At 46.2% G+C, this 12,586-nt stretch overlaps 1 protein-coding gene across 4 annotated transcripts in view; it reads right to left on the bottom strand.

The window, feature by feature from the left end:
• Positions 1 to 10,753, bottom strand: part of LOC103176690 (sodium- and chloride-dependent taurine transporter) — a 56,707-nt gene extending 45,954 nt beyond the window's left edge. The window contains exons 1-3 of one of the 4 annotated variants that reach the window (XM_042339819.1): positions 10,716 to 10,753; positions 9,524 to 9,603; positions 8,434 to 8,661 (exon numbers count right to left, since the gene is read on the bottom strand). In XM_042339819.1, coding sequence (XP_042195753.1) covers positions 8,434 to 8,659 — 226 coding nt within the window. In that variant the 5' untranslated portion in view covers positions 8,660 to 8,661; positions 9,524 to 9,603; positions 10,716 to 10,753. The other 3 variants (XM_007890384.2, XM_007890383.2, XM_007890382.2) reach the window with 3 other exon arrangements.
• Positions 10,754 to 12,586: the final 1,833 nt, after the last annotated feature.

The raw sequence follows: 12,586 nt of genomic DNA, 5'->3' as shown, positions 1-12,586 counted from the left end.
CGACGGACGACTTATATAAGCTTGTGTCTGTGTGCGTGCATTTGCACTGTATCAATTCCAGCTCGCATCACCCATTCAGAATGACAAACGAAGGCTGTGGAACAATTTCCGACACATCCTCAACACTTTTTTCCCGCTGGCAAACAAATGGAAGTGTGAAAGACCGATCTAAATGTCACTTCCCCGAGGCTGGTCAGGCAAGGCCTCTCCGACCTTGCTTTTGGGATAACAAAGGGGTGCGTTGGTTTATCGTGCGTAAAATACATCACTCATCTTTTTAAAAACACGAAAAAAGCTTCGATGTCTGGTCGTTTTCCGGTTTGCTCTCTTAATTTCTCCCTTCTCACACAAGCGCAAGCTGCCTTCTGCGACCTCACCCTAAGGAGGAGGATTCATTGATTACGGTGACACCCCATTGTGTCCTCACACACGCATGCACGCGCACACACGCCCGCACACACACACACACGCTCCAGCATGGGTGAGTCACTGGCTCATGATGGGAGAGAGAAAAGCCTGCAGATCTTTTCCCCTCTCGAGCCCAAGGAGCTTTGAGGACAATTTTGTATCACGCTTACTGCCAACTCCATCTAAGATCAGCACAGACCGTACATCGAACCAGGAGCCTTGCTGATCTGCACGGCTCAGTTTGACACTAGGCAGTGCAAGTGAGCCATCAGGGAGGCCAGGACGGCTGTGCTGATCGCGAGAGGAAAACAAAAATCACAGAAGGAGGGCACACATTATGCGTTGGGAGACGAACGCTGCAATTTTTTTCGCTGTTATCAGGCACCGCGCAGCACGCTGATCTTTCAAGCACAGATCTTTTCGTCAACGGCTCCCGATTCTAACAGTCCAGGGTTAAAAAACAAACGATTGCGTTTTACCAAAAAGAAAAAAAAAATTAAAAGCACAAAGCTTCACTGGGCTCAGCCCTAATGTTCCTGACTCGCACAGAAAGGATAATCTCCATGTTATATAACGATCTAGATTACTTGCCTTTGCCGTTGAACTAATCTGTTTAATCTCAAAGCCACTGCTTTAGGTCAGGCTGACAAGAGAACCCACGTGCAATGTAAACTATTGGGCTCCAAAATCACACAAAAAGGTTTCTTTCTTTCTTTCACTTGCCTGAAATGGGCTCTTGCCAATTTCCCCTTTGCCTCCCCTCCTCCCGCCGAACACACGCACGCACGCACACACACGCACACAGAGCTACAGAGAGCCAAAGCCTTCAGCGACGGATAAGCCAGCAGGAAAATTTGGTAAAAACGGTTACATTTCAAGAATTTCCTGTCTGTCTCAAATCTGAATAGTTACATATCACATTTGCTCGGTAGAACTGTGCATTTGCTATGGATTTGTGTGGGTGTTTTCCATTGCATACCTAGCCCCTGCATCCATTTAAAATGAGGCAAACCACTGTGACAACACCAAATCCCCAAGCTTCACATCTGAAAACAGTCATAAATTGGCTCGTTCAAGGTGAAGCTGAATATTTATTGGATTTTTTTTTAACCGTTTCAAAGGAAAAGCCACTGACCACATAAAGCAAAGACCTAAAAAAAAGGGGGGGGGGGGAAATGTCTTCTGCGTCCCTTCGCAGACCCGAAAAACGAAAACCATTCAGGACCGAGCAGAACACCGACACACGTTATCTATTTACCAGGCCTTTGAAATCGGTGATTCATTTCCTATTTTATTTTGCGAGACTAATGGGAATGTGCAAGAATTCATCGCTGTTGATCTAAAAAAAAACCTGTTCGGGATCAAAGACAAACAGAAGAGGATAGATCGCATGTGTGCACAGGAAGTAGGAATGGATACCAGCGGCACATCCTGCACAGAGCGGACCCGAGCGGCTAGACGAGAAGTGAGGTTAGCCGGGGGCCATTTTATATTTCAGATCATGGCTCTTTGCTGTTGCAAATGGCTGTCGTGCCTGCCGACCAAAATAGCTACTAACTCGCGGTTTGTAAGATATTACAACGTGATAAGGAGCTGTAGAGAAGCAAGATCCGTCTGGTCTGCTCGCCTCATCTTAAGCGAGTGAATTTTAATCGCCTGGTTTTTCCTTTTGCTAATCTTTGCACCTCACTGCCTGACATTCATTGGCCATTGCGCTCCCCAGTTTGTATGTTGATTTCACGGGAAATCATAACCACTAGGGCCTCTTAAACATTGGATATGTTAAAAAAAGGTCCAGTGAGTGGAAAGGCACTGCCTGGAGTTACACTGAGCCATTGCAGTGGCTAAGCTTGCGAGCTGATCCCTGTTGTGTGTAAGTACAGAGTGGCCAAAAAGGTCATGGTACCATTACAATTTCTAATAAATGTTTGAAAAAAATGGTGTTTTTGTTCTGTTTTTAGATAACCGGGTAGTTTTCACGACTTTCTGGTCACCCTGTATATTCACTGGGATCACTAGTCTTCCTGCATCTGATTGCTATCCAGTGATTCCTGTTGAGATCCCTTCTGCAGTGGAATACCCTACTGATGCTCACTGTCTAGACTTACACAAGGACAGGGGCCATTTGGGTGGACGGGAACTATCATGGAACTACAGCAAAGTCACACGTGATACGACTGGAGGGTGGGGGTGGGCAGGGGAGGTGGGGGGGCAAAAGGGAGGGGTTGACAGTGGAAGGAAACACAAATCACCTGGGTTCCACGAATGATGGTTTCCATTGGTGATTTGGATGTTGATAAACACCCACTAATTACCATTGAGGGATAATGTTAGGAAATGTATGACACAAACATCTCGGCGTGATTTGTGTCACCGTATTTGTGGTGAGGGAATTGGGAGGTGCCTTTAATTATGTACCTAAAGAAAACATTTTCGGATGTTTTCCATTGGCTGTTTAGTTGTATAACTAATGCCAACCTAGAATTCCCTCTGTCCACATGAATGCAACTGCACAATGGTTAACAGCGCACTAGTGTTTCCCAAATGCAGCCCCACTCTTCTGTTTGACACCTGCAAACATTGACTAGGGAAGAAAGATAAGATACTTAGAGCTTTGAGATGCATTGTTTTTCGAGTTCCCGTGCCAAAGAGAAAGAAAAACATTTACCAGAGCAGGAAATTGCTCAGTTTGCATCTTAGAATATCTAAAGCCCTGTAGCTATGGTACCCTGGCTAGCAACTGACATACAATTTTCTAGAGTGCCCCCACCATGGCTCTTCTACATCCCCCACCCCATTATAAATACTGCGATGGAACAGCATGTGACTAATTACTATTTATTGCTATTTAAGGAAACTGTAATGAATCTCTCTGTGGGTTTAATTCCGGTGCGCAGGCGATAGAGAGCTGATTAAACCAAGAATTATAGCCATGGGTTCCTTCTAACCTTTAGACGTTAAGAGCAGAAAAGGAGCCCATTGAGCCTACTCTAGTGCTGGGTCTTTCACTCAGGCTATCAAATCTAATCTAATCACGATTCTCTGATCCTTCCTTGGAATATTTTGTTCTGTTTTGGAAGTATTGGAGAGGGTTCAGGAAGGAAGAAAAATAATTATCTCAGAGATTAGAATTCTGAATTAAGAGCAAACTGTGGAAAATAGCTTGAACGATCCAAGTCTTTCAAATGAGATGAGTACCTTATGTTGATGTAACCAAGATACTGGACTTGGACTTGGACTTGGATTATGAGAACAATAGGTTAACTACTAAAAAGCATCAAGTGACAACAGAGATTAGAATACTGCCAGAGTAATGAGTCTGGGGAACAACATTTAACAAGAGCAGCCTTAAATACAATAAATACTATGTTGATTAAGTACTTTGAAATAAGAACTGTCTACATATCTACTCGTGAACAACATTGGAAGATACCGGTTTAGATGGAGAACGAGATATTTGTATTCCTTTGGGCGGAGGTAGGAAAACATAGGAAAAGTTGCCTCTGGAGGGAAAGAGATCGGAGTTGCACAATGGCGATGCGGGGATGGATACCTATTCTGAAGATTTTTGCTTGATTACTTTTGGGGGATCAGTACGTTTTCCCCCAGAGATAGTATGCGTACACAAACACACGCGCACACACGCACAAATACACACAATTTCGCCAGATCGATGGAGGATACTCTATCAAGCCTCATTGATATCCAACTGCACTGACCCACTCGAGTTGTCTGAAATTTCAAACCTCCTTTCACCCTAACTTTCTCATCTGTTTTAAATTTCTCCTTCAATTGCTTCGCAATAACATGTTGCGATTCCTGTCTTGCCCTCTTCGTTCCTTTCAGCCCCCTGGGACGTCTTTCTGACGTGAAGGGCGCTCTCCAAGTGTAATTTATTGTGGTTGTTGTTCCTACCTTCTCTTTCTTGCGGACTTTGGAAACAGATCTGTCCAGATGTCCGCACTCAATTAGCCTGTCACTCAGTCCTGCATGTCGGAGGAACACGCCAGAGTAATAATTGGTGACTATTTTTGCAAGTTATAGAGAAAAGGCCATCAGGATAAAACACCATATGTTAAGAGTGGATTTAGTGTCTTCCCATTATCATCCAGATTCCCTTTAAAAAGTGTTATCATCACGCAACTAGGGAATCACAAAACCATTCAATATAACCAGACTTATTATTATTTTACCATTAACGGGATCTAGATTCGGGAACAAACCCTATGCAGTAATTTGAATTCGACACCCCACAAATTCAGGAAGGCAATGATCAAACCCAAACACCAAAGAAATAGGAACTAAAATCAAGAACGCAGTGACAGAAACCTGAAAATTCAGAAATGTTGACCCAAGTAATAAAAAAGCAGAACAAAAAGTGTTATGTAATTACATTTCAAAATTTCTCAATCCAGTATTAGAAATATCGAAAGACGATTAAAGACCCAACTCCTGTTGTTTTTTCTGTCACCATCAGCTGGTCAAGACTTTTGCAATAACCTTGATATAACAAGTAATGTTCCTAGCTTTGTGCCAGATTTGGGGTTACAATACAATGCCAGATACAATGAATGACACTTATATGTCCTTTATGAGTTATCTGTCCATCAGATTGAACTGACATTGAAAGAGCCTTGTCATCTCCCAAGAATGAAACCAACAGCTGTCAGCAATAAACGGATTCAGGACAAACAACGCCGACCGTGGCATCTATTTTTGGGTTTTGTAAAAATAATTTTTTAAGCAGTCCATAATATACGCGATTGAAAACTTGAAACTCTTCAAAGTAGTTTACAGCGGGAACTGAATGACACCGTGGGATTGGACAAATGTACCTTCATTTCCTGGACCGGGGATTGAAACCGGCCAATTCTAATGGGTTGAAAGTCTCCTGTGCCTGTGCCTGTTGGCTGCATTGATTCTACGCGTGGAAGGGGGGGGGGAGAAAAAAAATCCGTAACAGGTAACTAGTGAGTGGGCAACACAAAACTGGATTGAGCACTTATTTGGCAATCACGGACAAGGGCCACAAAATGGCTGGTTTGGGTTAAGTAAAATGTCGCATTGATACAGTAGAGGGAGCACTTCTGAGTTCGAGGCAGAGATGAGGAACCTTCGTTCTGCATCTGATCTGTCTGTACCGCGCCTGAGGCTAACATGAAATGGGCAAAACGTGCCAGCGTCACGCTTCACTGTGCGCACGACTCACCCCGAAAAAGACTATTTTTTTTTAGATAACCGAAAGTTCTGAATATCTGCGAAAAAAACGACTTCCAAATGAAAACTGAACTGAAGACATTTTGTAAGATTCGGCACAACCTTCGTTTTATCCTCCCCACCAAGATAACGTCACTGAGGTAACGCTGAGAATTTTGGGGGCCTCACTTGTGAAACCCAAAAGGATTGCCGTACTCTGGATTCACGATGACAAATTACATTTGTATGGCGCCTTTCACGTCGAGAGGGTGTCCCAAAGGCGCTGGATACAACAGGCATAATAAGATAGGTGAGAGATCTCTATGCTGGGATGTCAGGAATGTTGGGTGGAGGAACAAACGAAGTCCCTCTCCCAAATGGGAACATGTCTATTTGGGGAAATTTCTCTGTTGAAGGCTATCAAGTGCTCCTGGACGCTACCCCTCATGAAGGGCGCTATGTAAATGCAAGTCACTACTGTTGTATTGCCGATGTTGAGGGACAGTTACTCTATTACTGCCAATTGCCTGGTGGTTCATCCCAAGAGTTGCAAAGCTTAATTGCAATGCCTCCCAACACGGTGTTCAACAACGTCAGCCAACTCGGAACACACTGTGACACACCAGAGTCTTTCCTCCCTCCTTAACTTATTGCTTTGCGCAAAAAACTGACAAAACTTTAGTGTGCGATGAAATGTTTGAATAGAACGTGTCATCAGAACATGCCTTGGAAGTCAAACATTTGCTTTCTCCTCTCCCCCACCCCTCCCCACCCTGATTTCTGACAAAACTGTGAGGGATCAAAACACCTCACCATAATCACAAGGAGGTGATGTGAAATGTTTACAGAAATTTTTTCCACAAAAGAAACTGGATCCCGGCTCAAACGTCCTTTGCTACAGTAGATTAGTCGAGTCTTTGCACGAAGTCTGTGTTTCTAAATATAGTTAAATAAATTCATCCTAGCACTCGAGCCAAAAAAATTATATTTATACCATCTTCTTCCAAGGTCATTAATCTTCTGCATTTTCTCTTAGTTCCCTCAAGCTCCAAATATACTCCCCGGCACGTTTTTCCTCCTCTCTGTATTCTCACTGCTTTGGAATCCAAATTCTCACTGAGTCATTCTTTCCCAGACCCTCAAAACTATGGACCTCCTTAGGTTTCCCTTCCTCATATGATGTAGAGGTTGTTGAAACCCAAGCCTGGTGTCACTTAACCACCAATGCTTGATACAGTATATCTTCCCCTCCCTCTTCCTCCTTTCAACCTTGCTCGTGTCCTGCACTGTGATCCTTGGCTTCTTGCCTAGGTTTGTCGATCAAAAAGCTTCAGGTTTCTAACAGAAACCCCAGCCCCACTGGATCCTGAAGCCATACAAACAGCCTTGTGCCACATTACAGTAATTAGTCGTGTCTTTGCACGGAAGTCTTTGTGTTTTTAAAAATAAATATAATTAAATAAATCCACCCTCTCAACGTTGGAGCCAAAGCAATTTATAATTTATACCAGTTGTGCTTTAAACAATCGCCATCAATCCCAAAATGTCTGCACTGAATACCAGCGCTGAAGCATCACCTGCAGTTTCTCCTGCCTGTGATATCGGATCCTGGGAATGTCATCGCCCCCACTTCTGAGCTCACAAACTTAATCACCGAGTCAATCAGCGCTGAACAAGGATTGCTGGAACGTGCACGAGACTATAGGGGGAAGAGATCTGTTGGTGACTTTGCACTCACCAACAGAATATCTCCACGTCTTTTCTGTGTGGCTAGCAACCGCCAACCTCGACTTCTGCCTGTCCTCGTTAAGTCTCTGGGCGGCACTCTGTTCTCACTACCTCGGGCACGGGTTTACTCTGACCCTCACAACTCCCCGGAAAGTTTAAGCTCGATTTAGCTCGGGCCGCCTCTCGCGCCTGAGGAAATGTGTCAAGCGAAATCTAGCCTGCTCCGTTGCTCGAGTGCATGTGCAGGTGCCGATGTGCCAGACTCTTTGTCGATTACAATAGGTTCGTGCTGCAGTATTGCATTGCAATGTTACCGCCTTATTACAGCCCCGGTTATTCGGCAGTGCAATAAAAACAGGGCACCTTCGCGCCATCTCTGGAGGTTACCACTGCGTTACCCTGGGGAGGGTAGGTTCTTCAATCTGCCTCCAGAAACGATCAGATATGCTGTGGACTGCCACACCCAGGGGTGGGGCCCACCTTACAGCCACATTTTTCCAATCGGATCTTTTGTACCAAATCTGCCCCTGAGATTTGCCCTCCTCGCTTCACAAGCTAAATAAGGGAGTGCCAATCAGGTATGACATGTATGTATCATGATCTGAGCCTGCATCTCTCTCACGCACATGCACACACGGACAAACACTACCGCCCTACCCACACGCACGCATCCCCCCCAAAAAAATTGGAACATGCAAATCGCATCACACACGTCATCACACAAAGGTGAAGGGTAAACATATACAGCCGCATGTGTGCCACAACAATAAAATAAAACACAGCATTAAAAATTCCAGTACGTGTCCGGATTAAAGGGCTATTGTCCTCAGGACAGGAAGAATTAGCTCTGCTATTTTTAAACCGATGCACAGCCTTAAATCACATCGAACCCTCTTTGCCTGCCTTATGTCACTTGCGCGAGGAGAAAAACCTTGTGATAAAAATGACGCGTTTCTTGTACCTCAAGCTCTCTCCCCGACCCGCCTGCCCACCCAGCCCCTCCCTCCCACAATAGACACACAAACAAAAGTGGCCAAACACTTCTTCTCAAAGAACCTTCCCCTTTTAAAAGGACCCACTCAAAAACAATGCGCGTCTCACCTCCGCCGTTTTTATAGCAGAGATAAGGGAATCGCCAGATGTTGCCTAGTCCGATGAATCCTCCCGCTACAGATAGGATGAAGTCGAGTTTATTTGCCCACTTCTCCCGCTGCATCTTGCCGTCTGCCTCGTCCTCTGGCCGGGTGCCTGGGCTCTTTCCGGGCGAGGGTTTGAGAGTGTCTTTGTGGAAATCCTTCAAGCAATGCATCTTCTCACCTCGGGCCATTCCTGAGCGCACCGGAGAGAAAGGGAGAGGGAGAGGGAGAGAGAGAGAGAGAGAGAGAGGCAGAGCGAGAGGGAGAGAGAGAGAGAGAGACAAGGAAGGAGGACGCTCAACAAGGTTCCTTTCACATATATAATCCACAAACCCACATCCAAACTCAAACCGTCCAAATTTATACATAACCATATTCCAACCCGCCCTTCTGGTTTAACCCTATCTCGGCCGAGTTAACGCGCTTGCGAGCCACTACACACACTACAGGCTTTATTGATAAATCTTCACTTTGTATTTTTTTTTCCTCTCTTTTCTTCCCCCCCCCCCCCCCAGCCCCAGCCCCAGCCCCCAGCCCCCCAATCCCCTCCATTCATTCCCTCCTGGCTTCCAAAAATGTCACCTGTGTTCATGTGCAATTGCTTTGTGGGTTTCTCACCTTTAAGTGAGAGTGATCTCTATGTGTGTGTGTGTGTGTATTCCGTTGCCTTTTATGTTACAGTGTGTTAATGGATGGATGGATCAATCTATTTATTCACTGATCCCCTTCATATCCACCCAACCAGTAATGCATATGTGTGTCCAACACTGCAAGGTTACATTACATCTCTCTCTCTCTCTCTCTTGCCTTCTATTCCCCCTCCTAACCCTGAGATCAATCTCTCTCAGATCAGAAGAACAAAATGACATACATATTCTTTTTTTTAAAAAGCAAATTTTTTTTTCTGGGTTATAAATGAGTAAAAACACCCATTTTACACACATAACCACCACCCACCCCATCCCATCCCATCCCTCCCTTCCACCACCACCACCACCACCAACACACACACACACACACACACAACAAAAGCGCAGTAATTCTTCAATACATACAAAGCAGTACTTTACTGTTCTCCCGGAATTAACGTCTATTGTTTTTTGCTTCCAGTATACTTGAATTGTTTTTTTTTCTTCTGTGTTTCAGGGGAGAAAGAGAGAGACACAGAGAGAGAGAAAAAATTAACAAAAAAAAAGCAAGAGAAAAAAAAATGGAACAATACTGTGAGTGGAGAAAAATCGAAATGAATATATAAATTACACATATTGTCAAATCTGAGTGATTCCAACACCCCCCCCCCCCCCACCCCCCAAAAAAAAAATCCACAGAAACCCATGCCTTTCTTACCACCCACACCTCAACAGAACCCAAAGCATTGCTTTTTTCTTACCCTCCTCCACCAAAACAGAAGTCCACCCACCACCACCACCACCAATAAAAAAAAATACCCACCCCAATAAAAAAAAATGTGTGCAATGTTTTAAGAGCCCAAGAAATCACAGGGGAGGGGGGGTGGAGGGGGGTGGAGGGGGGGGAGATCACACTGCTCGATGGTCTGGATGCCTTGGCTGGTAGAATTAATTTTAATTCAAGCTCAGTTTCTTTGTTTGAGCAGGAAGCATGTCTGACATGAGGAAATCCACTCTTACCCTCTCCCTCGAAACATGAACACACAGTCAGTTTCATCGTTGACTATATATATATTTACACATATGCCCTATGCAACAACCACAACAAACCCCAATGAAACCAAACCTACACACTGTTAAATGTAACCCTCCATCGATACAAAGTAGACAATGATACATACAGAGGAGAGAGAGAGAGAGAAAGGTTGGTGATGGGGTGTGTGTGTGTGTGTGGGGGGGGGGGGGGGGTAGGAAAAAGGGGGTCTTTCTCTCTTCCCCCTTTCCACCCAATAAAAAGTTCGAGACAATAAAGAAAATCTAATTCATTTTACAAAAATAAAAATAAATTTTTTTTTTGTGGGGGGGGTTTGGGTTTGGGGTTTGGAGATGGAAAAATCAGAGGGTTTTATTGCATATTTTTTTCTAACAGAGAGAGAGACAGAGAGAGGGAGAGAGAGAAATAGAGAGATAGAATTAGAGAGATGCAGAGAGAGAGAGAAGAGAGAAGAGAGATCAGGTTAAAAGCAAAAGAAATAAACAAACCCCATCCCACCCCTCACCCCCCACCCCCCCAAAAAAAAAAATAACCCCCCACTAGAAATGAAATAGATCTCATTACCTGGTAGTTTCTTGCTCAAAAAAAAAGGAGGATTGGGGGGTAAAAAGGGGGGTGGGGATGGGGAGAGGGTGGTGGGGGGGTGGGGGGGGGTATCTAATCGCAGATCCCTGAGGTGTGGAGACTGTCCTCTTGTTCGCTGCCAAATGAATCCTGGGTTTGAGGGGAGTACATTTCATTTATATGGCTCCTTGGCTTCCCCTCAGCCCCTCTGTAGGTTGAACATTAACTGTATGCATGAATGGAAAAAACCCAGAGCCGAGCAGTGCCCCAGTGCGTCAGCGCGTACAGCTCCGGGTAACGCTGCACCCAACCCACTCACTCACTCACTCAGCTCCAACCCACTCACTCACTCACTCAGCTCCAGCCCAGCTCACTCACTCACTCAGCTCACTCACTCAGCTCCAACCCACCCCACTCACTCACCCAGCTCACTCAGCTCCAACCCACTCACTCACTCAGCTCACTCAGCTCCAGCCCAGCTCACTCACTCAGCTCCAACCCACTCACTCAGCTCACTCACTCAGCTCACTCAGCTCCAACCCACCCCACTCACTCAGCTCAGCTCCAGCCCAGCTCACTCACTCACTCAGCTCCAACCCAGCTCACTCACTCACTCACTCACTCACTCACTCACTCACTCACTCACTCAGCTCACTCAGCTCCAACCCAGCTCACTCAGCTCACTCAGCTCACTCAGCTCACTCACTCACTCACTCACTCACTCACTCAGCTCCAGCCCAGCTCACTCACTCACCCAACCCACCCCACTCACTCACTCAGCTCACTCAGCTCCAACCCAGCTCACTCACTCACTCAGCTCACTCAGCTCCAACCCAACCCACTCACTCAGCTCCAACCCAGCTCACTCACTCAGCTCAGCTCCAACCCAGCTCACTCACTCACTCACTCACTCAGCTCACTCACTCAGCTCACTCACTCACTCAGCTCACTCACTCACTCACTCACTCACTCACTCACTCAGCTCACTCACTCACTCAGCTCAGCTCCAACCCACCCCACTCACTCAGCTCACTCAGCTCCAGCCCAGCTCACTCACTCACTCACTCACTCACTCAGCTCACTCAGCTCACTCACTCACTCAGCTCAGCTCCAACCCACCCCACTCACTCAGCTCAGCTCCAGCCCACCCCACTCACTCAGCTCAGCTCCAACCCAGCTCACTCACTCAGCTCACTCACTCACTCAGCTCAGCTCCAACCCACCCCACTCACTCACTCAGCTCACTCACTCACTCACTCAGCTCACTCACTCAGCTCCAACCCACCCCACTCACTCACTCACTCAGCTCCAACCCAGCTCACTCACTCAGCTCACTCACTCACTCAGCTCAGCTCACTCACTCACTCAGCTCAGCTCACTCACTCACTCACTCACTCACTCAGCTCACTCACTCACTCACTCAGCTCACTCACTCACTCAGCTCACTCACTCACTCAGCTCCAACCCACTCACTCACTCAGCTCACTCACTCACTCACTCAGCTCCAACCCAGCTCACTCAGCTCACTCAGCTCCAACCCAGCTCACTCACTCAGCTCAGCTCACTCACTCACTCAGCTCAGCTCCAGCCCAGCTCACTCACTCAGCTCACTCACTCACTCAGCTCAGCTCCAACCCAGCTCACTCACTCACTCACTCAGCTCAGCTCCAACCCAGCTCACTCACTCAGCTCACTCACTCAGCTCACTCACTCAGCTCAGCTCCAGCCCAGCTCACTCACTCAGCTCACTCAGCTCCAACCCAGCTCACTCAGCTCACTCACTCAGCTCCAACCCAGCTCACTCAGCTCCAACCCAGCTCACTCACTCAGCTCACTCACTCAGCTCCAACCCAGCTCACTCACTCACTCAC

The sequence above is a fragment of the Callorhinchus milii genome, unplaced genomic scaffold (assembly GCF_018977255.1).
Source record: "Callorhinchus milii isolate IMCB2004 unplaced genomic scaffold, IMCB_Cmil_1.0 Scaffold12, whole genome shotgun sequence".
Classification (NCBI taxonomy): domain Eukaryota; kingdom Metazoa; phylum Chordata; class Chondrichthyes; order Chimaeriformes; family Callorhinchidae; genus Callorhinchus; species Callorhinchus milii.
Note: the sequence above shows the minus strand (reverse complement) of the source record. Positions and strands in the feature narration are given on the sequence as shown.